This window comes from Paramacrobiotus metropolitanus, unplaced genomic scaffold, assembly GCF_019649055.1.
Source record: "Paramacrobiotus metropolitanus isolate TYO unplaced genomic scaffold, Prichtersi_v1.0 Parri_scaffold0000019, whole genome shotgun sequence".
Classification (NCBI taxonomy): Eukaryota; Metazoa; Tardigrada; class Eutardigrada; order Parachela; family Macrobiotidae; genus Paramacrobiotus; species Paramacrobiotus metropolitanus.
This window is the reverse complement of record NW_026570239.1, coordinates 332864-355605: the sequence shown is the minus strand read 5'-3', so window position 1 is coordinate 355605 and position 22742 is coordinate 332864. Positions and strand designations below refer to the sequence as shown.

The 22742-nt window shown below is 43.9% G+C and overlaps 6 protein-coding genes across 6 annotated transcripts; all 6 read right to left on the bottom strand.

Annotated features, from left to right (window-relative positions):
* Positions 1-1323: 1323 nt before the first annotated feature.
* LOC129586087 (uncharacterized) lies at positions 1324-5511 on the bottom strand. The gene is made up of 8 exons (XM_055479092.1): positions 5392-5511; positions 4890-5168; positions 4726-4807; positions 3866-4279; positions 2566-2876; positions 2087-2493; positions 1778-1902; positions 1324-1617 (listed from the first exon to the last, which is right to left on the bottom strand). The coding sequence occupies exons 3-8, from the start codon at positions 4761-4763 to the stop codon at positions 1443-1445; spliced, it is 1470 nt and encodes a 489-aa protein (XP_055335067.1). The 5' UTR covers positions 4764-4807; positions 4890-5168; positions 5392-5511; the 3' UTR covers positions 1324-1442.
* A 1049-nt stretch (positions 5512-6560) lies between these two features.
* LOC129586083 (uncharacterized) lies at positions 6561-9872 on the bottom strand. The gene is made up of 8 exons (XM_055479086.1): positions 9675-9872; positions 8901-9194; positions 8764-8839; positions 8267-8689; positions 7879-8162; positions 7415-7818; positions 7130-7254; positions 6561-6991 (listed from the first exon to the last, which is right to left on the bottom strand). Exons 1-8 carry the CDS (start codon positions 9853-9855, stop codon positions 6820-6822), a joined length of 1959 nt encoding a protein of 652 aa, XP_055335061.1. The 5' UTR covers positions 9856-9872; the 3' UTR covers positions 6561-6819.
* A 1467-nt stretch (positions 9873-11339) lies between these two features.
* LOC129586054 (uncharacterized) lies at positions 11340-12549 on the bottom strand. Its single transcript, XM_055479043.1, has one exon. The coding sequence runs from the start codon at positions 12401-12403 to the stop codon at positions 11576-11578; it is 828 nt and encodes a 275-aa protein (XP_055335018.1). The 5' UTR covers positions 12404-12549; the 3' UTR covers positions 11340-11575.
* A 476-nt stretch (positions 12550-13025) lies between these two features.
* Positions 13026-14827, bottom strand: LOC129586073 (uncharacterized). The gene is made up of 2 exons (XM_055479072.1): positions 14301-14827; positions 13026-13738 (listed from the first exon to the last, which is right to left on the bottom strand). Exons 1-2 carry the CDS (start codon positions 14670-14672, stop codon positions 13202-13204), a joined length of 909 nt encoding a protein of 302 aa, XP_055335047.1. The 5' UTR covers positions 14673-14827; the 3' UTR covers positions 13026-13201.
* Positions 14828-15494: 667 nt separating this feature from the next.
* Positions 15495-18648, bottom strand: LOC129586006 (MOXD1 homolog 1-like). Its single transcript, XM_055478985.1, has 14 exons — positions 18277-18648; positions 17843-18004; positions 17605-17790; positions 17458-17544; positions 17213-17395; positions 17052-17151; positions 16883-16978; positions 16738-16814; positions 16600-16654; positions 16343-16467; positions 16212-16271; positions 16015-16148; positions 15745-15958; positions 15495-15669 (listed from the first exon to the last, which is right to left on the bottom strand). Exons 1-14 carry the CDS (start codon positions 18559-18561, stop codon positions 15592-15594), a joined length of 1842 nt encoding a protein of 613 aa, XP_055334960.1. The 5' UTR covers positions 18562-18648; the 3' UTR covers positions 15495-15591.
* Positions 18649-18915: 267 nt separating this feature from the next.
* On the bottom strand, positions 18916-22347 carry LOC129586008 (MOXD1 homolog 1-like). The gene is made up of 14 exons (XM_055478987.1): positions 21903-22347; positions 21558-21719; positions 21314-21490; positions 21167-21253; positions 20914-21093; positions 20759-20858; positions 20440-20535; positions 20291-20367; positions 20173-20227; positions 19973-20097; positions 19766-19825; positions 19466-19599; positions 19194-19407; positions 18916-19131 (listed from the first exon to the last, which is right to left on the bottom strand). The coding sequence occupies exons 1-14, from the start codon at positions 22179-22181 to the stop codon at positions 19054-19056; spliced, it is 1824 nt and encodes a 607-aa protein (XP_055334962.1). The 5' UTR covers positions 22182-22347; the 3' UTR covers positions 18916-19053.
* Positions 22348-22742: the final 395 nt, after the last annotated feature.

The following is a 22742-nucleotide window of genomic DNA, read 5'->3' as shown; positions in this document are numbered from 1 at the left end:
GTAAAGATCATTGTTAGAATTCGCCGGTATTCTCCGTTGCATATAATGTAGAAGGAACGAACATATATATAATCAGATAAATTCCGAACAGCGCTATCCACAAAACCATCCGTGTAAATGTCACCACGTGCAAATAACACTTCCCGGCAAAGTCTTACCCTAAAAAAATGTTTACAGAATTTGCAGAAATGCCCCGAAAGTATGCATTACGATACATCCAGACAAAAAAAACGTTAGTACACACATTATGATAAACAGAGCAAAGGGCAACATGATGCCACCACGATCTTCGTTTTGCCGTCACAACGGCAAAATCCAAAGTGAGTGGTTTATCCTTGGGAACGAAGGATCTCGATAAACTGCTACACAAAGTTAGCAAAAAGATTTAAATGATCGCAAGTGCATTCCACGATTGTGTTGTCCCATTTGGCAAGTTTAGCAGTCATTCGGCAACTGTCTTCAGATCACTGCTTCAGTGTGTGGTTTAGAAAGGTATACTTTTTTTGCCTCCTTGCTTGGGATGGATACTGAGAGCAGGATACGAATAAAACATCGACCCTTATGCAATTCCATTCTGTTTTTGTACCAGTAAAAAAACAGCCGCGTCCTTTGAATAAAACCTTTACTCTGCATGCGAAGCGGTCTCATTGCCAAGGATGGGTGGTAGGCTGTGCGACTGTTTCCGGGAGTTGGCTAAGACACATATCGAGCGCAAGATAAGATACAGGAGAACTATTCGCTGCATCCATCCAGAATTATTTCATAACAAACTGATCTCGTTTCCGCTGGATTCATATAAAATTCCGGATACAGTAGAGCAAGCTGGAGCCCTAGCAAATCCCTTAACGGTGGTCCGTGGATAATATCACGCTTAGTATTTCACTGATGGAACGCGATGACAAGTTGCAGGCAACCAACGGGTAAATTCAAACATTTGCACAGCTATAACCGGAAATAACGGTTGTGTTTGCCTGTTCTTTCCATTACTATTACATTTTGCACAACATCGTTTCAGTTAATTCTGAGAAATTTCGGCCCTTATTTTCCACAGGCATGACGCTTCAAAGTGTTTGTTGCGCTATACGATGCTCGTCGACGAATGTGCTCAAATAATAATTAAATCTGTAAAGTAAGAAGTTTAAATAAATTACTGTTCCTAATTGATCATTGTAGAAAGGTTAAATGGATTAATCAAACGGCATGTTGCAGGTTCGAATAGTGTTTTCTGATCTAATTCAGTTTTATTGGGCAACGGCCATCAGTCTACATAACATAAATTGCAAGCGCGGCTACGGTATCTTGCAGTCAAAATTTAATGACTAACAAAACAACCCAAATCGCTATCCTCCGGTGGGTCAAAAGGTGGCAGCTGAGACTAATTTAATTAATGCAATCTTGCAGTTCCATAGCAAAGAGAGGCGGTAAGCAGTACTTGGAATCGGTTAGTAGTCGGAAGCTGGCCCCGCCAGATTCCTTGCGCGGACAAGTATAACGTTTGCAGTGCTCTGCAAGGCGGCTTTCAGCTCATCAAATGATGCATAGCGCCAAACGTTCCAGTACAATCCGCTCCTCATTTTCGGGTACGACACGGCAAAACTAATCTTGGCAGCTTCAAACCTGTGAGGTAAAGGTAAAGCAGACATAAATCACATAATTATTATAAGCACTGAATGTCGAAAGGTTCCATACTCTAAAATGTCGCTGACGAAACCCGGTAAACACCACTTTTGTAACCTTATGTGCATTTTTGCTGCGTACCTACATGTTACTAACTTACCCCGTGGGAGTTGGTACACTGTCATTGCATTTCGTCATGGTAAGGGCTAGAGTGATGTTATCCATTGTCACGGGGTTCGCGGCGGCAAAAGCTTGCTGCACTGCTTCCAAGATTTTATCGGAATTCTGCGAAGAAACGGTTCAAGCAATGACAGCTACTTCTGCTTTATTACTACATCCATTACCTGCCCCGCACATGAAGCACTGAGTCTGCCTACTGAAAGTCTGAGCCTGGGTACTCAAAATAAACTCCGGCTACCCAGAATTCGGGCCGTACCACTGCCGTAACAAAGATGATTTTGCTGCTTACCGGCAACTCAGTTACAGATCCATTCACAAGGTCCCGTGAATGGAGACGCTCCGACTGCCATTCGATGTACAGTGTAAAGTTTTTTTTCAGGGGACACTCCTGCTCTTCGGTCGGAAAAAAAATCCATGTACCCCTTCCTTCGCATGCCCGCAGGATTGTTGCTTTGATCGTATTCTTCTGATCTTCGTCAACACCGTGCGTCATCAACCGGTACGCTTTACTAGCCGATGGTACGCGAAGCTCTAAGCCATCGAGTTTACGGTAGATGCTGGCAGCATACTGCATTCTGCCATCCAGAACAAATTCAGCCAACGTTCTGTGTTCATCTTGCAGAATTACAAAAAAGTTGACAACCCAACCGTCCGGATCAAAATTCCATATACGCACCTCCGCTAAATTGTAACGATCTGCCAGAATAAACCTTTGAGACACACCTTCCTAGTTCCTACAAGTCTACCAAAGGCGGCAGAAAACGTTACCGGTGGTGTTGTTATTAAGCTGCGATGTCATCTGAGCTTCCAGTAGCGGCATCCACTGCACATTCAGTGGTCGATCCAGGTGCATACGGAAGGAGTGCGCGGGATTCAAGGGCTGGTGATCCACTAGATGAAGACCGGTGGTATTAATATTTCTTCGCTGCGCCGTTAGTGAATAAAGATAGTAGCGATCGGCATGGTTGGGTAACGGGAACCAGTCGACAAAATTTGTCCTGATTGCCGCAGAATCAGAGAGAAGGACCTTCTGCTGCAGTATGAGTTTGATAACGACTGGAATGGACATTGCATTCACACTACATGAAACAGAACCGGGTAATTTAGCAGCACCTCACGCCAACATGCCATAATATACTTAAGCCTCTAAATCAAAATCAATATCAGAGGGCGGCAAGCAATGATGAGCGGTTAGATAGTGAATAGGAAATTTTCTCGAAATTTCTAATCGTACGACTTTTTAAGCGGTCTAACAAAGCGGTTCCTTCGAAGTTTATTAACGCCCGGGGCGCATATGTCGGGGCGTCTACTTATTTGTAATGCACGGGAGAGGGCGCTTGAAACCACAGCGGGCGTTACCTTTCTTAATTGGGGGGAGGAGCTTCGGATTCGGAATTTCCGATGTCTCGCCAACACTTGATTCTTTTTTTAACGTAACCCGTACGCAACTAGACAGCAGTGGCATTCCGCTGTTGCTCTTTTGACGATGATTAAAACTTTAGTTTTCTGGATTTAAAAAAGCTGCCGTCGGTTCAGCAGAACGATTCGGTTTTCGATTCAGAACTTCCCCGATTCAGGGGTTACCAAGCCACCGAAAATAGCTCAACTCAGAAAACGTTATTACATTGTGCTAGCTGATTTTAAGCCGCCTTCCAACATTTGTGCAATAGTACTAACTGAGATATGTATCTCCGATTTGCAAAATTTGCTAATTTTCTCAGTTAGATGAATTACCGGCATACTCGCTAATCTTAGTTTTCTAACAAGAGTGAAATAAATGCATCGATGTTCATAAAGGGTTTTTTTTGCAAATGTTGAAATGCCACGAGTATTAGTAAGTAAAAGTAGTAGTAAATCATCTGAAATAGTAAATGCCCATCGCATTCAGCGCTCCGTGTGCCTGTGGTTCGAAGCGCATCTTTTCGAGACTCTCAAAAAAATAAGGCCCAGGGCGTTTAATACATGTTGCCGCAATACTGCCGAAACGAATGCTGCCAAAATTATACCTGGTACCGATTCAAACCCAATAGACCTCGACGGTTATTGTCGTACTGAAAAGTGCACCTACTCAGAATATTTCCCGTTCGCCCTCGATGTGACGATTCCTGGCTCGAGTTGACCAAAATGAACTTCCACATCGTCCACGCTCGTGTCGCTACAGTTCTGTCTAATGCGCTTTTGTTTAACAATTCCCAGCACATCCGCCTTCAACTGGTCGGTATCAAAGAAGCCGTATGTAGAGTTTGCCCGCAGGTAAATATCGTCTAGTATGCCGCCGCTCTTGTATAGCGCCGGACCGTCGTATGCTGTCAAACCCATGATCTGCAATCGCTGAATGAATTCGTTCATCGATGATGGACCATTTTGTCCTAACTCATTGGGAGCGAACAACCATTTATACTGAGGCAGGCTGCGGGGGAAATTCTTCTCGAAGAAGACATCTGGCACTGGTAACATGTAGGTAATCAGCATTAATGGCGACCTGCAAAATACTTAAATACTCCATACATACTTCTATATATGGTATACCGTACATAAATATTCCTTTATGAATTACCGATAAAAAGTATTGCCAGCAGTACTGCCCAATATCTTATCAATCAGTGGCAGGGTACTAGTGATGGCAGTAGTACTACTGAAGTACCCAATATCTGTAACTTATAAGTCTACGATAAGGGAGACTTCGGGTCCCCTTAGATAAAAGTGTTATTTCATAAACGAAGTTAAATAGGAAACGGGCAATTGAAAATGAATAAATGAAATTCATAGATATTGATATTCCGGACTAGAATCCATTAACATGGGCACTTCCATGCGGCCTGGAAGTGGCCCTGTTAACCGCCCAGGGACGGTGGCGATGGACCATGCCCGACCGTCGCCATAGACGATTACAGATTCCACCGTGTCAATGGAATTTTGTGTCCTTACCCATTCGTCGAAAACCTAGTTCCATTCTCTAGTTCCATTCCATTCTCGATTTCAGCTTGTGCCGTGCTCCGATTGCTCTTTTCTGAAGTGCACATCCACACACAAGAGTTAGTACAAAAACAGCGAACCGGGAAAGCGATTCAATGGTGGTTAGAACATTTTACCAAAACTGGGTAGCCATGCGTAGGTGAGGGCATCTTGCAGCTCAGCCACAGATCGGCTATTTAGCTGAACCGCAACTGTGTGCTGGCTGACCAATTCTTTCAGTTCGAGAAAGGTTTGGAACTCCTTGAAGAGGGTAGGCGGTTCGAAGCTTCTGCTAAACAACCCACGTGACAAGAGAGGAAGAGCATAGCGCCCTAATTCTACGGGATTCTCGAGAAGATCCGGGTCCGACAGGCTGGGACACACGCTGAAGGTTCCTGGGAAGGTTTCACTGGCTCCTAGAAAAGGATGAATGCACCAAATGTCATCGTCATGGTAAGTTAAGTACCGAAGTTTATCAAACCAAACTTCGAAGTACTGAAAATTAGTACTTTGTTACATGGTGGCTGTTCGGCAGTAATTATAAACGGCCTGTATGGGACATCATCTTTTCCTTCGCCGACGATATAACACTGTATACGTGAAGAGATTTCGTCGTCTGCGCTAGGCAAAAGGACGTACCTGATTCGCTGGCAATACTACCATTAGAGAAAGCAGAAACCCTGTCGAGAACTTCGATATAGCACGAAAGGGGATCAGATGTTCCATCATGTTATGAATCGTTGAGAAATCGATATACAGATAGTTCTCTTTTACAGGTATAATGGCAAGCTGCATGCAATCGCGGTTTTGCATTAATATATGCATGCATCCGTTCAGTGTGCGAGATTTACGCCGCAAGATATGTCAGTTATATGGTGAGTTCCGGTTATCCGGGCGCTGAGCGACTAGAGTTTTCCTGTAAGAGGTGATTGAGCGATTTGCCTTACTCAATCACGTTTCCATTAGAAATATAAATACAGTACACTAAGGACGGGTAATTATTATGCTTTGCGGCACCTCCGGAACCTACTCGACTTCCAGGCATATACAGATATAATCAGAAGCAAAATGCCGGTTTCTTTTGCAATGTGTTTGTTACATACGTACTAATAACAGCTACGCGCGGTGCTTTGCGGAATTCTTCTATCCGGACAAGTCGTATAGCACACAATGATAACTATTAAATTTTGCTCTACGCAAGCAGATTTTATCGTCCGGGATTGCGCGAGCTACGCTGATTTACACAGAATCTCAAACGGAATCAATTACGATCGCTGTGCCTTCCTAGTCGACGGGTACGACTGTAATTGCTACATATGACTCAACATTTGAAACTCTCTACAACGGGACATTCTGTCTGTGTGACGATTAATTGTGCAGTAGCTCATTGTACACACCATTTTCTCACGATCGGTTCAATATATTCTGTGACACGCAAGCGGGGACCATCTAAAAATTACAGACGCTAGTTTTTCAAAACTTTCGACCGCTCTACCTGTTCTTGCACGGTTTTCGCCTTCCGAAGTCTATTGGGCCATTGGGTCGTCACATTTCTAGTACCGCTCCTCCAAGGTTCATTCCATACCCGTACAAAATTTGTAAATGGTCTCAACGGCTTGCATCTTGCGATCTAAGCGTCGATTGAAGTTAGCGCATTGCTACGAAAACGTTACCGGTAATAACGTAACACCGGAATACGTAATCCCTGATTTTACTATTCCCAACACCGTTAGTATACCAAAAATCTCTATAACATAGGAGCAATATACTTTGTGTCGAATGAGCGATGTCTACGACGAGGCTTTCAGTATAGAGCCTATCATGACCCATCACTAGGTGGCAAAACCATTTCGTTTATGGTATTTACAAAGGATGCAGTAACCCAAAAAGATGTGACAGAAATAATGCTCCACAAACACCAGGTTCTGTGATTACCGAACTTTCTCTTAAATTAATGTACTCGTATTGTATCGACGGTTGAACGTGATCACAATGTCGGTAGCATACGATGCAGAAAAAAATTAGCCGGAAGAGTTAGGTAGCTCACTGATGGATGAAATTTTGTTGTTAACTGGAAGTAGGCACCGTGACAGTCCATGTGTGGGCAATTACAGAGTTTGCAACGCTCTGCAAGAAACCGTTCAGTTCATCCAGGGACGGATAACGCCACAGTTTCCAGTATATTCCTTTTTCCATCTTCGGATACGACAGACCAAAAGTAAATTTTGTGGCATCTCGCCTGTAAAAATAAAGGAAACCTATTTCTGTGAATTACTGGACAAGTTGCTTAGCATTACGAAGTTCTGCTGGGAAAAACTGGCAGACATAAAAAATATTTCCTCACTTCTGTCACTGTTGTGTAAATTAGCGAACTTACCAGTTGGTTGTTACCAAGCTGTCATCGCGCTCTATTAGTGATATGGTCAGCGTGATATTGTCTACTGTCACGGGATTCGCAACCGCGAATGCTTGCTGTACTGCATCCAAAATTTTATCTGAATTCTGCAAAAAAAACGTTTGCAATAAAACCGCTTGATAGGCTTCCTGAATAACTGGAAGAAGTTTGGTAACGGGATAACAACGCGGGTAGTACGAGTTGTACGGGGCTCTTACGCTATTAATGATTTAGTCAACTGGTGCAAATAGCTGCTGCATAGCTCACCGGAGTCCATTTGTTACGTGATATTAGATCGTCCCATCGAAGTTTAGAATACCGCTCCACATACAGCGTAAACGTTTTCTTCAGAGGACACAGCTGTTCTTCCACCGGTAAGGGCCAAATGTTCTCTCCTTTACATTGCGCAAGGGTCGATGCTTTAATCGTATCCTGCCAGGAACCGGCATAAGGATTCCTCATCAGCCTATACGCGGTGCTTGCATTTGATAATCGGAGCTCTAAACCATCGAGCTTGCGGTAGATATTGGTGGCCAAAGACAGTCTAGCATCTACGAAGAACTGCATATGTGACGCCGGTATTTTTGCGTGGCGCAGAACCACAAAAAAGTTGACAATCCAGCCGTTTGGATCAAAGTCCCATAAACGCACTACCACTCGCCCATCAAAGTCTAGAAACAGATACGTTTCACTGCGATAAATACAAACTTAGCATGTTTTTGTAAGGTCACCTATGTCAGAACTTAACCGAGCAGTCATCAGACTCTCCAGCACTGGTAGCCACTGCACATTCAACGGTCGATTCAAGTACATGCGAAACGAAAAGATAGGATCTACTAGCGGTAGTTCGGCTATACGAAATCCGGGAATTTTTAGTTCCGTGGAGTTATTCGGGTATTCCTGTCTGTAATATCGATCGGAATGGCTCGCCAGTGCCGCCGTCAGGTCAACATAATACGGTACGAATATTTTCTGCTGCACGGTGATGACAAACGGCATGGACAGTACTGGCTCTCTGGAAAAAAACCTCATGTGTTTCAACATACGTGTCACAAACGAGGTATGTAAAGTTCATTACGAAGCGCAAAGATTGCGATTGCACTGAACAACAACCCTTACTCAGAAAAGGCGCCGTCTTTTCTCATTGGCATGATAAGCGGCTTGAATCGACCAAAATGAACGTCCACATCGCTCATGTCCGCATCTCCGCATCCCTCTTTAACACGCAGTTGTCGAGCGACGTCCATCACATCCGCCTTTAACTGGTCAGTATCGAAGTAGCCGGATGTGGAATTGGCCCGCAGGTATAGATTTTCCAGTACGCTAGTCGTGGAAAAAAGTGGGCCGTCATATACTGGCAAACCCTTCTGCTGCAATCGCTGAATAAAGTCGCCGATCGCCGGTGGCGCGATTCGGGTTAACTCGTGATCGGTTGAGTTGCGAGTGTACAACCAAGGATACCGTGGAAGAATGCGGGAGAAATATTCCGATGAGAAGGCATCCGACACTGGTAGCGTATAGAGAATCATCGTCATCGGCGACCTGCGAATCCCAAAATTATTTATGTTATGAAAAACATACAAATACGATTTTATGTAGTGGAAGTGCAAAGTTACCCATAGGATGAGAAACTTCCTTTTCCGTTGTTAATCTGAATGATTTCGGCACGGGTTGATATCCAGTTGCTCTTCTCTAAAATGCGCACCGAAACTTTACAGCATACGTTTGCAAACGGATGCCGGGGAAATCTTACCGAGAGTCGGTAGCCAAGCATAAGTGAGAGCATCCTGCAGCTCGGGTATTGTTAGATTCTTGGTTTGATTAGTGTGTAGGGCAATTACGTGTTGGCCCATAAACTCTCTCATTCCTAGGAACTGTTGGAAAAGTTGTAGGAGAAGCTGAAGCGGAACATAGAAGTCTATGCTCTTCAATCCCTGCAAACGACGAGGGTCAAGGTAGCTCTCAAGCCCTTTGGCTGCCTGGAGTCCGTTCGGGTCCGACGCATTGGAACAGAGCCTGAATGTTCCTGGCAGTGTTCCGTTTTCTCCTAGCAAACAAGAAGCAACCACTGCATCTTCATGAGAGTAGAACTTCTGGAAAGGGGTTTCATACACCCGCCCAGCGGAAGTACCGGCAGATAGTTGAACTACGATTTAAATATGCAACGGCAACGCCAGCGCATTTGAGCGTCCCCGGAAAGCTTATCTGCACCGACCTCAGCTAAGTGCTTCAAAGTAAGGAAAGCTTGCTCATGCTCGGTCACTTTCGTTTCTCGCGCACTTTTACTTAATCTGTTTTCGTTATTTTATGATATTTTATGGTTGCAAACACGGACCAGGCACCGATTCGTGCGCGCAACATCCGGTTCGGAAATTATGGGTGATACGTAAGATTCGGTAAGAAGGAGTATCAGAGGTCAGTACGATATCAAGCACGACACTAATTATCTCTGTTAATACCGTAGTAACACGCTAGAAATTGAATTAAATCTGCCCTTTTGCATTGGCCACTGGCCAGAATAACTTACCAGGTTCTTTATACCAGTTAGACGTCCTTGTATTATTAACGGTTTGATTGGCGATCATATTGACAGCTTGGATGTGGGTTGATGCGGTGCCCGGAATAACAACCAGCACGGAGAAAAGGAAAGGAGTCAGGCCCTGTGGTCCTCCACGGAATCGGCTTCGGTGCTCCAGAAAATTGTCCATGTTGCAAAAGATCGATATAATCTTCAGATTAGGGGTGTATGAGCAAGCAAAATACGAGCCATTTTATACTGGTCTTTGTCCGTTTAGTGTCTGTCAATTGCGCCGGAAGAAATACGTATAAGGTGTTTTCTTGGGAATTCCGGTTATCCGGGTGCCAACTGATTGGATTATCCACAATAAATTTTGGCGATTATGCGATGTTTTTACTGTGAATCATTGAAAGACTGACAAGCGACTCAGCACTATATCGAAAAACGCTGGTTCACGTACGCGGAATCGCTTCCAGGCTGTGCTTTGATATAAAAGAACAAGTTTGTGAATCCTGATCTATGGCGGTTGTCAGTGTCGTGTCTCTTTCCTCAAGTGCAGCAAGCGAATAATAAAGTCGCTTGCTTCCAATTACGCCGTGTGATGGTGCATCGATTACTGACGAGCGGCGCCTGTGGAATCCAGGCAGTTGTCTAGGTCGAGAAAGGTATACTGACAAAGAGGAAGAAAGGTCTGTAGTGAATCGGCAGATTCATGTTTCGATCTTTCACGTTCGGTTTTTATTTTAACCGCCACTGTGTAAAAGTTATAATAAAGACATTGGGAAAAAAATCTGAGATTTGCCCAACAAATGGGTTTGTAAAAGAGTGAGTGAGAAGAGTGAGTTTCAAAGTTTAAAACGCTGCTGTATAAGGCTTGGTAAGCTTCTTGTATAAAGCATGATTTTAAATGCTGTGCTTACTGGAGAGTTGTTGTTATTGTGAGTGTCTGCCACCTCGAACAGAGCTCTGCCTTGAATGCGTGCGGACGTTGATCCATTAAACCATAATAAAAAATGTCGCTTTCTCCGCACGCTCATAAAGAAGTTATCCGACAGCACAGGAAGAAAACACAGAAAATCCGTAGAAAATACATGCTCCGTAGAAAACACAGGAAATCCTTATAGAGTTATTATGTTAAACAAATATTAATTTTGTCGCTGGTCGCTAATTAAATGTTATTGAGATTACCTTTCATGAATATCTTAATGATCACGGAAATCTGAATCGATGAAAGAACGATCTGCATGGTTAAATCCATTTATGGCCAGAATTTGCAGGAAACCAGTCTATAATGAGACTTTTGTTTCCTTCATAACTCGGCTACCGGATGTTGCGCACGAAAACGGATGCCACGCGGACCACGCCTATGTATGCAGATCATTTGTCTTCAGAATGTCAAAAAGCATTAAGAAAAGGGGCTTAGGAGTGCGCGAAAGGGAAAGTTCCTCTCGCTGTACATGAATTTAGTGCCATGTATAGAGAGTCTCTTCCCTCAAGATTGCACCTGCATGGGGAGATAAAAAATTATTTATTTTATTGTAAATTTTCAGTTATTTCTTCATAATATGATAGATGGAAGATTACTTTCGTAAGACTCGTTGAACTTGTGATAAGTCAAAACTACAGTAATTTTCTTCTATGTATCTGTAGCTATCGTTAAAAATTTTTATAGACTTCGATTACGCTGTTTTATTCCATTTCCGACCAGCGCAGCAAGAGCAAGCGCAGAATGAAAAAATTTAATACCAAATATGCCAGTAGATTCAAAAGGTGTTAGTTAAGCCGTATGCAACAGAAAGCCATCCAACGCGCATAAAATGCACGTTTCGACTTCAAAAAGCGCATTTGTTAGCACCATAAGCGCTAAAACTAGGCATTTCCTTTGTAACCTTCACTGGAAATCGTTTGCTTTACGTGATGGCATTCGCTATGGGCTTGATTGCCACCAATCCCAGCGTATTCCCTTCGGCGAGATCATTGTCCTCCGTTGACGGATGATTCGGCAGCGCCAGCCCATATAATCCAATATCGTCTACAACAAACCCCGCCGCTTCCACCAACGCCTTCAACTCCTGCGGTTGGAAGGCGTACACCAAATCCGGAACGCGGCCCGTCAGCCCCTCATACAACATGGTCCGGTTAACCCATCCTGGCCATTCCACGCCGCTATCCCGCTTCCGCTCGTACTCCTGGTTCACTTCCGGTGGACACCACGCCTTCATCGTGTGCACCGTGATACACAGCGCCCCGCCGGGCTCCAACCAAGTCCACGCTTTCCCCAGAAAGTCGCGGTAGGCTTCTGGTGTGGTCAGGAAGTGTACCCACCGTCCGGCCATGATCCCGGAGAGTCCGTTATCCGGGAAAGTCATCTGGGTGGCGTCTCCGGGAACCAGGGTGAGCCGGGAGCGTTGTTCGACAGGAACTCGTTGCTCCACTTCCCGGAGGTTGTCCGCCGAGAGGTCGTTGGCGATAACGGTGGCGCCAGCCGCCAGGAGGTGCTCCGTGACGATTCCGAAGCCACTGCCTAGCTCGGCGACGGGTTTCCGGGCGCCGCGCATTCGCTGCAGAAAGATTCCGGTGTAAGGATCGATGGCTTCTATGCTGTAGCCCATTTTGTTGTGGGTGGCTGCCATAGGTGGGGCGGGCGCTGGCATTGTTGAAATTATACACAGAAAATCACTTAATAAGAAATAACCAACAAGCAAAACCACAACAGACTTATTGCAACTGCTTTCCATTTAAAAGTGGAAATGCTGTTATCAGGCTTTTAACTGGTTATCTTGCCTGCAGCAAACCTGCTGCCGCGCTGATAGTTATTGCTCATACAAAGTAGGAAGTGCAGAGTGTATTAAACGCGATATACACAGAAAACCGCAAACAGACGATCGGCATTGGGTACGCAGCGCACCGGTTATAACCGGGGCTGCCACAATCAGATAGCTGGCAATCTCATTTCCTATCGGCAGAAGTGTCGTTAATTTGTTCCGTGCCCGGTTTTGTTCACGGCTACCGACGCGAAACCTGAGCGATTCATCGTCAGCGCTTGGTTGTTGATCTGCGTTGATTCCTGATAAATAAAACAGCCGGCATGTGCGTTCATAAAAAGCTGTAACATGCTCACGGAAGTGACGACTGGTTTCCAGTTTTTTGCAGGCTCAAAGGTATCAGAGCTGGTGAACCGAATATCCATTTCCTTGCACCGCAAAGCTATTGTTGTGACAACTCCAACATTTATTCTGATTGGTTACGATTCGCGTAGGCTTTAAGTTAATTTTATTTTTAATTTACTTTGAGAAAAACAATAACTTGCCAAAAATAAAAATTTATTCTGATTGGTTATCTCTTGCTCTATGCGTTTACTTGGATTCCCACTTTTTTTCTGGAAAATTTATCTTGACCGGTTACAAACATATCTGGCTTCTTCCGGCTTTGTTTTGATTAGCTACAGCATTTAAGCATTCGCTTAATAAAAAGACCCGAATGTAACAGACACTTCAAAAAATTAATAATAAACAATAAATTACGCTAACCAGCCATCACAGCTCGATTAATTTGGTATAAGTATAGGTATCCCGTGGCGCACGCCGCATCAGACACACCCGACAGCAGAACTCGCAGAGAAAAATACTGGCTAACGAATAACATCCACAATTCATACAGCACGGTTTACTCTCCCCGAAAACCGCCAGCGCCTGATCGACATAACCCGGGATCTCCAGGATCTCGCGGAAATTGTAAGCCTGATCGCGGCCCTGGTTCTCCATGATGAACTGCATCTTCTGCACCTGGAAGGACTGGTGGGCGTTGGGGCCGACCAACTGGTACGTCTTGTAGAAGTCCACGAAGGCCTGCTCGAAACTGCGGGCTGCCACCAGCTGGTCCTTGTTGGACGCATCCGACCAGCCGGTGTAGGCCAGGTAGCGGGAGCCTTCCCAGCTGGTGACGCTGACGTTGTAGGTCTCGTACACCCAGCGCACGTTCCCGTAGGTGTCGCGCCGGCGGACGTGGCGGGTCCGGAGTTCCTTGTGGTAACATTCCATCTCGAAGCGAATCTGCGGCTGGGCGTCCTGTACCTGTATGATTTACAAAGGTAACATTTTTTATTTTCCTGTGGCTTGGGGAATAAAAATTTAATAATAAAAAATACAGCAATACAGTAATCAAAACTCCGTATGACGAAATGGCGAGGTAGCGAAATTTGATCCATCAAAATTCAAGCTTCACGGAATTATCAATCACAAAAAACATGACATTAAAATTTTCGGTAATAAAAAATCGCAGCACAACAACACCTTAGTATAACAAAAATTTGGGCAAAACAACAGATTATGGAGAAATTCCGCCATTTAAACTCATAGGTACTGTACACAGAGTACACTGTATAAACAACTAATTTCCATAAGATTTCAATCGAAATTAATAATTTCTAGAAATTTTGAAGAAATAAACAGAGAATCATTGTAGTGGAAATCCTTGAGAATTTTGTAAGGAAGTCTTTACAAAATTATTACTTGTACATACTTACCTAATTGTTATAACTTGTATGTGTATAAGTTTTTAGTTTTGATTTTTGATTGGCGCTGAGAAAGTACAAATCAAGAAAACGCTGTCCGGCCCAATTCTTCGCACCCTTACCTCCTTGATATGATCGAAGATATTGTGCATCTCCGGCGCCTCTTTCAAAAACTTGAGGTAACTGTTATTGCAGAACGTGCTGACCATGTAGAAAAAGTAGCTCAGCCCCAGAAAACATCCGCCCAGGATGATGTAGATCATTTCTCCATCAAACACAACGATGCCCAGCACCAGGAGAACAATCCCGGCGAGGATGCCGACGAGCGCCACTTGGCGGACAACGCAGTCCCGATTTCGCTGGCATGCTTCACGGCACGCCCCTTTTAGAGACTGCGCCGACTGCAGGCTGGGTACGGAACGCGAGCGCCGACTGCTGGGTTGCAGCAGGGAGGCGCGTTTCTTCGGCATCGGAGCCTGCTCATTCTCGGACATGGCCGCGCTGTTCCGCGATCAGTTCCAAGGAAAACTCATATGTGCTAGATCAGTTTCTACCGGACCTGATAATTTATTAATTTGCAGATTAAGATTTAGTAGCGCCATAACAGAACGTTTTGCACATTGTTTAAATGCATTTTTGTGATGCTAATAACGGCTGTACAGCATAAACAAATACAAACACCATTCAATGTTGCGTGTAAATAATGCTGTATTAAAGTGCTAGTATAACGAAGATGAAAGCGCAGTGGTTGCCAAACAACAATTATTTCAATGCGTTCGTTTCCATTTTCCAAAATATCATTAATGTGCTTTTTTGACTTTTATTAGTACAATTTTCGAAATCTGTATTGCGCTGCAAGCTCAAATCTATTGATATGCAATGCAGATATAAAAATTAATATGTATTATGGTGTTTTGTACGTAGTTAGTACGGATTCCAGATGAATGTATTTCGGTTTTGCCGGTTTTCATACAATCTGCCTGCGGCTGCGCTGCTGCCGTTGCATCCTGCCTTTTTCTACAATATTTAATTTACAACAGTACTATTCCTCGCAAAAAATACTCCGGTATTTTCTAATTACAGTATAGTGTTATTGTATGTAACAATTAAATTTGAGATCGCTGAATTTCGAACAATTGTTAACTTGAACCGCACCTTTTGTGCAAACGTAACATGAACTTAAATTTGTTTTGTTGTTTAAAACGGGTACTGTTGTAGTGTAAGGGCTTAAAAGGAAATAATCAAAGGTACCATTAGCTAAGTGCCTATGCAGTTCCGTGACAGACTAACAGGCAGTGGTATGCTAGTCGCTGTAGTTTTCTTTCAGTGATTTATTCCAACGGCAGTAATTAATAATAAGGTTACATAATGGGATAATTTTCTGTAAGGTCCCTGGCCATGGCAGTGTCTCCATTAGCATTCGGCTTTAACGGCGGGTACAACATACGGCCGAATCAGTGGCGGATCATCCTCAACAGTATCCATTCCGTTCTGAAACATGTTGCAGGTATTATTGCGTTTTCGCCGTTGATATATGATTCTTTTTGCTACAGATAACGAGCTTACCGCGCCAATACATAGGCCATCGTAGCTTTCCCGGTTGAAATAAAAGTCCTCCCACACTTTGACCTTAGCTGGCGTCCAGTACTGATCCTCGATGTACGTGGTCAACGGTCCCTTCAAACGCGCTTTGATCTCTTCCGGGTCACGATCGTTCAGCTGACCGTTGAGTAAACGCTGCATCGTGGCGGCCGGCAACGCTTTGCCTAATTGCTGTAAACTGCAAACAGGACATTATCAAATCGTTTTCGTGTTACACGCTTATCAAGCCATTACGTGTTGCGATCCATTTGCAGACCGCTCCTCAATAGGTTGATCAATGGGAACGAGGCACCGCAGTCGTAGAGGTCACTCTTCGGGAAATAATCCAAGAAAACCATGCACATTTCCTCATCGGACCCTTCGCCGCCCTGAAAGCATTTTGACGTCAAGAAATCCATTAAATTACTACTCTCAGCAAACCCGTTCCTTACGAATATTGGAGTGGTGTCTTTGATCGTTGTATAGTTGCACTGCAATACTAAACGATCGCCCTAAAAAAGAATGGTTATTTGAAATGAAATAATTTGTTATTTGTGGGATAATTAGTGCAGGTATTTAATACCGGCAAAACAACTCGCGGTGGCGATACTTCTCTTCCTCCCTGACGATTATAGTCAAAGGAGGGATTAACATCAATCGGTTGGAATTCCCGAGTGCCGCGGAAATGCCGCAGCACAGCTCCACTACCTACAAAAAATGTAACAATTTACAAATAAAAAAATACGTTATACAGACTTGCATAAGGAAGGAAAGGAAAAAGCCAAAAGAAATACTAAAAATTATTCAGCCAGTTCAGCAGTATTTGGTAATTTTTCTGACCTCTAGTGTGCATGTGCAGCGTGCTTCCAAAAATTTTGATTCCATCCTTGGGAAACTATAAGTAATTGGCTTTAAAAATTTGAAATCACCAACATCGGAATAAATGAAATTATTATAGTTAGAGGAAGGAAGACGTACGTATCGTTTAGTGCATTCGCTCGGGCACTGTGCCTGCATTTTGAACACCGGTTGCTCCGGCGGAATTGCAAACGATACTGCAGAGATGTACCAGTATGAACTGCCGTTACACGTCCGTGGTTATTATTTTATGGGCAGTACATACAGTCAATATCCATAGCACCAACGGTTAGTGACCCGGCATCATACTGACGGAGTTTGTCGGATAGCAGAAACCGAATACCAGAATCATCACTAAATTCTGTCGAAATGTCCGTGCGTTGAATTAAAGTTCGCAGAACACACACTCCTGAAGACTATTTTATAACACTGACCGCTGTCGTCACTGTTATCATAATGCATCTGGACGACCACCCACTTCCCGGCCATATCTGGTGTGAACGGCAGGCCAGCGTTGGACGGATAATAAGTTGCCTGAAATATCAACCCGTATTTTCGGCAAATTCGTACTGCTGCTGATAAAATACCGGTTTACCCCGGTGCCGGACTGCCAGCCGCCCAGGAGGTTATTGCACACTGACATGATGATAGTCCCGTCCTCCGGTCCACAGGGGAAGGTTCTTCCGTCCACTTGGTCCTCGGTGAAGCTGTCATCGCAGGAATAAGCGTCCATATGGTGCAGATGCGGGAGATTCCTCTGATTCAGCAGCGGCTCATACTGAGAAAATTTCGTAAAAATATTTATCGTATTGGTTTGATGCGAAATACGACTCAACGTACACCGTAAGCGTGATACTTCTTGTCCAGAGCTGGTATCTGGGAGATGGTGCAGTAATACTGGTTCTTCTTGCCTTTAACGACTTGCACCTGCAACGAGCAAGATGCGTACAAAATACTTTTGGATCGTAGAAGAAAGATGGGATTCACATTGTCAACGCGGAATTCAATTCGTTTCTTGATATCCCGCGGATCCGGCTTGTTCTTGGTGTCGTCAGCCTGACTGGGGATGAAATTAATGCTGACCGTCCCGCGGACGTTGTGCTGACTGACGGGCCCGGTTTTGCTCGCCGGGGTTTTGAAGTTGTAGCTGTACAACACCGGTACCGCGGCGCTCTATTAGGCGTTACAGTTAGGTTAGAAGATTTTGCCTGCAGGTTCAACTTACACCGAAAGCTCTATCCTGGCTATCGCAGGTTTTTAATTTTCGGGTGGCACGAATGACGGTATGTGTGGCATTCTTCATTCCGGAGACCATAATCCAGTCTTGCTGTTTGTCCAAAGCCAGGTTAACCTGGCCTTGTGCGAGATTCGCAGTTATCCAGCGATCCTGTAAGAGAGCATCATACTGCCTAGAACGACGGTAACGATAAAAGTATACTTTAAGCCAGTGCCAAACTAACAAGAGAAATTAATAAACAAATAAATACAAATATAAGTTATTAGATAGAAGGTGGAAATTCTAAGACGTTTCAGATAAACACCTCCAATAATTCAAATACCACTGCTGCATAGACATTCCGAAATATACAAGGAAGGAATAATAAAGTGTCCGGAAAAACTGGTAACTGCGTTGCGGAGCCTGCCTAAGCGGTTGAGTACCTGTACGACAACTTCCCGGGTCCGATCGTCGACGTAGGCGAACAGCACATCTGACTGGTCCATTCCGCCATTGGGCGACAGTCCCATGGCCAGCCAGCCTAACGTCGGATAAGCCAGCTGCACTTCGATGTGCGTCTGATTGACACCCCACGCAATCTCCACGAGTTTCCCGGCAGATTGACCGTACGTTGCCGGCGGGAGCGATTGCCGATGCGACAGCTGAATACATTGCACCACAAACAGTAGCGACAATATTTCCACGATACATGCAATCAATATCGCCATATTCTGTAGTTGTTTTCTAACTGCTTAGATTTAACAAGCAGGCAGTGAGTTCTTCTGCCGAGTTATAAACCTCCCTACTGAGTTCGGTTAACGGCAGACGACTGGTAACTGTTTCCAGCCGGCTCGATTTTCCTTGGCGTACCAGTTTGTTTGATCGGTACCGGTATTATGCACGCTTCAGCAGAAAGTCAGCCTCTTGTCGGCATTCACGCTTTTGTGAGCTGCGTTCAAGTGTCATCTGCCAAGAACAGCAGCGAGAATTTACCGTGGCCGTGTGTAGTGCGCATGAGCGCTGTTTTGTGGAAGAACCCGTCTTGCGAAGTTGCTTTTAAACAAACAACCAACGCGTGAAAATTCTTCTTTGGTCCAGCGGTAAAAAGAGTGTCTCTATAACATGAATCAGCCAGGTTTTTTGTTTTTTAGCAGCTCTCAGAACACTCAGTATTTTTTTATTGACAGTGAAAATTTTCAAAATAAAACAGCTACAGTAAATCAGCATCCGGCTTCCGTCTTTTGGACTACATAGGGACGTATAACCGGCGGATGATCATCCATAAAATCTTGCCCGTTCTACAAGATACCATACAAATATATAACAAAATGCGTACAACACTAACGTAAAAAAAACTTACTTCGCCAATGCAAACCGCGTCATAGCTGGCCCGGTCGAAATAGAAGGCCTCCCACGCGCTGACCTTCTGCGGCGTCCATGTTGTCTGTTTAATGTAATTGGTTACGGGAGTGGTCAGCTGCCTTGTCACCATTTCTAGTTCGTCATCTTCCAGATCGCCTTTCAGAAATCGGTTGAACATCTCGTTTGGTATGGTTTTCCCGAGCGTTGTCAACCTGAAAGGTCGTCAGTTATTAAGCAAGAGTTCCTTTAAATTCGATTCGTGAAGCATACGTTGGTTTATCGATTTGCAGTCCGCGCTGCAGTAATCGTGCTAATGGATACGATGCACCACAGTCGTACAGGCCGCTTTTTGGGTAATAGTTCAGGAAGACCATACACATTTCCTCGTTAAGGCCTTCGCCACCCTGGAAAGTGTCAGATGTATTTTGCTTAACAAACATTTAATTGCACTCCGAAGTATGCAATACTTGTAAATTGTTTTTGCTAAAACTTGTATTTTTTTAGCCGCAAATTTTTTCATGGTATTTTATTGCTAAGGGATTTTCAATGCCGTTTAATTACTGTACTTACAAATACGGGCGCAGCGTCTTTCAGGGTTGTGTAATTACACTGCATCACCAGGCGGTCGCCCTGTAATGAGGAGAAAATTTGATTCTAATTTCAATGACGCAATAATGTTAATTAAAATTAACTTGATTTGGGATTTTTAACATGACGCAAGGGAAATATTGCGAATTTTCCGAAAGATAAACGATCAATTGTTATGGTTTCTCCCACCGGTAGCACTTGACGGGGCGGTGTAACGGGTCGTTCGCCTTGACGATTATAATCGTACGATCCGTCCACGTCGATCGGTGGGAATTCGCGCTGGCCACGGAAATGCCGCAGCACCGCGCCCACACCTAATCACACCAATCCGAAAACCCACAGCAGAAACAGTGCAAACAAATATTTTAATATTTTCCGTAAAAAAATACCTCGCGTGTGCATATGTAAAGTGCTGGAATAAATTCGAATTCCATCCTTCGGGAACTGCAAACAACAGCAGCAAATTTCAATGTTTTAGAAAAAGAAAGGCCGTTTTCTGGGATTTACGTATTTGCGGGTGCAAGCGTCCGAACACTGCGCTTGCATCTGGAAAACGGGCTGCCGTGGTGGTATGGCAAAGGACACTGCAGATGACAATTATCGAATTACACTACCGAAGAGATTCTTCAGTGTCGTCAAAAGAAAACTGAACGTACGATCTTCGTCCATGGCACCAACGGTCAGCAAACCGGAATCATATTTTCGCAGACTATCCGTCAGCAAGAATTTAATTCCAGAATCGTCATTGAATTCTACACAAACCAATAAAATTTATGAAATAATAAGTTATTTTACATGCAGTACAATTTTATCCATTCAAACTTAGTGTAATGATGTGTTATATTTAAATATTATGTAAAAATATCTAAAATAAATAAAAATAATGGATGAATTTGGTACTGTAAATCGTAAGGGAATCGATTATTATTATTATTATTCTGTGGTTTATTACATTCATCAGAAGTTTTACCGTACCGATGTTGTCTGTGTTGTCGTAATGCACCTGGATGACAACATACCGCCCTGACATTTGCGGTGTGAAAGGCACGCCCACTTCGGGAGGATAATAACTGGTCTACACGGAAAATGTTTTGCAGACGCGTCAGCAATCGTCGACGGTTTTGACTCACTTTGGTCAAAGATTGCCATCCAGCGAGGAAATCGTTACAGACCGACATAATCAGCGACCCCTCTTCCGGTCCGCAAGGAAACGTTTCGCGTCGTTTTTGGTCAGCCGTAAGGCCGTTGCAGAGATACGCGTCCATGTGGTGTAGATAGGGGAGATTCTTCGGGTTTAAATACACTTCATACTGAAATCAACAAAACAGTCTCTAATTTAATTAGATTTCGCTTCAGAGTTTCTTAGATTTATACTGTACTTACCCCGATTGCGTGGTATTTCTTGTCCAGATCGGGAATCCTCTTCAGCGTGCAGTAGTACTGGTTCTGTTTGCCTTTCGTGACCTTTACCTGTAGAAACGTTCTTCCTTTGTGTAGGTGTTGGATATTAATATACGCAACAGTATTTACATTGTTAGCACGAAATTCCAGTGTCTTTCTGACTGGTTCCGGAGGCGGCGTCTCGTCAGAGTCTTTCGGGAAGAAGTCTACCGTTACCGAGCCACGGACATCGTGCTTGGTGACGACGGCATTCGGACCTAATGGTTGCCGGAAACTGTAGCTGTAAATCACCGGCATATCCGCGTCCTACATATTAAAGACGCGTTTTTCCGGTTAAATAACAAACTTTGGGAAAGCAGAATTTATGTTGAACCGTTATGCTGCGATCCTGCGCATCACATGTCTTCAGTTTCCGCACGGCTCGCAGCAACGTGTGCGTGGTATTCTTCGAGCCGGACACGGCCATCCAGTCTTGTTTCGTATCCAACGTTAAAAGAACCCGGCCTTGCGCCAAATTCGCTGTCAACCAGCGATCCTATCAATAAATGGAAATAAAAGAAAATCTGAAGCAGAACATAAAAAACGAAGGATTTATTATGAAACGGTTAAAAATTTTTTTTAAAAATCAAAATAAATTAAAAAAGATTTAGCCAAATTAAATGAAAAAAGAGAACTGAGATAATAGTAGCAAATTTATAATAAATCACGTGGTTTGTACCTGAACAACCGGTTGATGAGTACGGTCATCAACGTATCCAAACAGCACATCTGATTGGTCCATTCCGCCGTTGGGTGACAGTCCCATGGCCAGCCACCCGAGGGTCGGATAGGCCAACTGCACTTCAATGTGTGATTGATTGGTGCCCCACGTGATCTCGATGCCTTTTCCTGCGGATTGCCCGTACTGTGCCGCGGGCAGACGCTTCACTTGATTTAACTGGATTCCACGTGCAAAAGCCGCCAAGCACAGCACAATGACGAAAAAATAAACATCCATTTTTCAGGACCGTTGCTCAACGAAAATTTTTATGATGGAAATTTAAAAAAATGGACCAGTCAAACGTTTGTCAAATACTGTTGATGAAGTTTTATGTTTGCCGGTAATTTTTTTCTCGGCTTATAAGAACTGGGATATTTCTTACCGCTGCTGAATGGAAACCGGTTGGCGGAAATCTCCTGACAGCTGAACACCGTTTTCTCAAGTGCGGATGTGCTTGTTTCTGTTTAAACAAATGATTTCACCGGCATGCCTTTTCATCAGGTGTTTCATGGATGAATGACTTGCTGACACGGTCAAACTTTTGTTAGACTGCTCGCGTTGCTTTCATGCGGTCAGCGCAAGGTGTGGTACTCAGTATCTGTAGTGCAGTAATGCGGTAATTTTTGTCTTGGGAAATACTCTGATAACAGAGATTTGATGAAATTTGAAACGGATAAACAACGCTTGCGTGGTAATCATAATTCGTACACGAAGCGAATTCTTAAGTGCTATTTATTTAGATAAAAATTCCAAAATGAAGAATAATAACAAGCATATTAATATTATTGTGCTGTATAG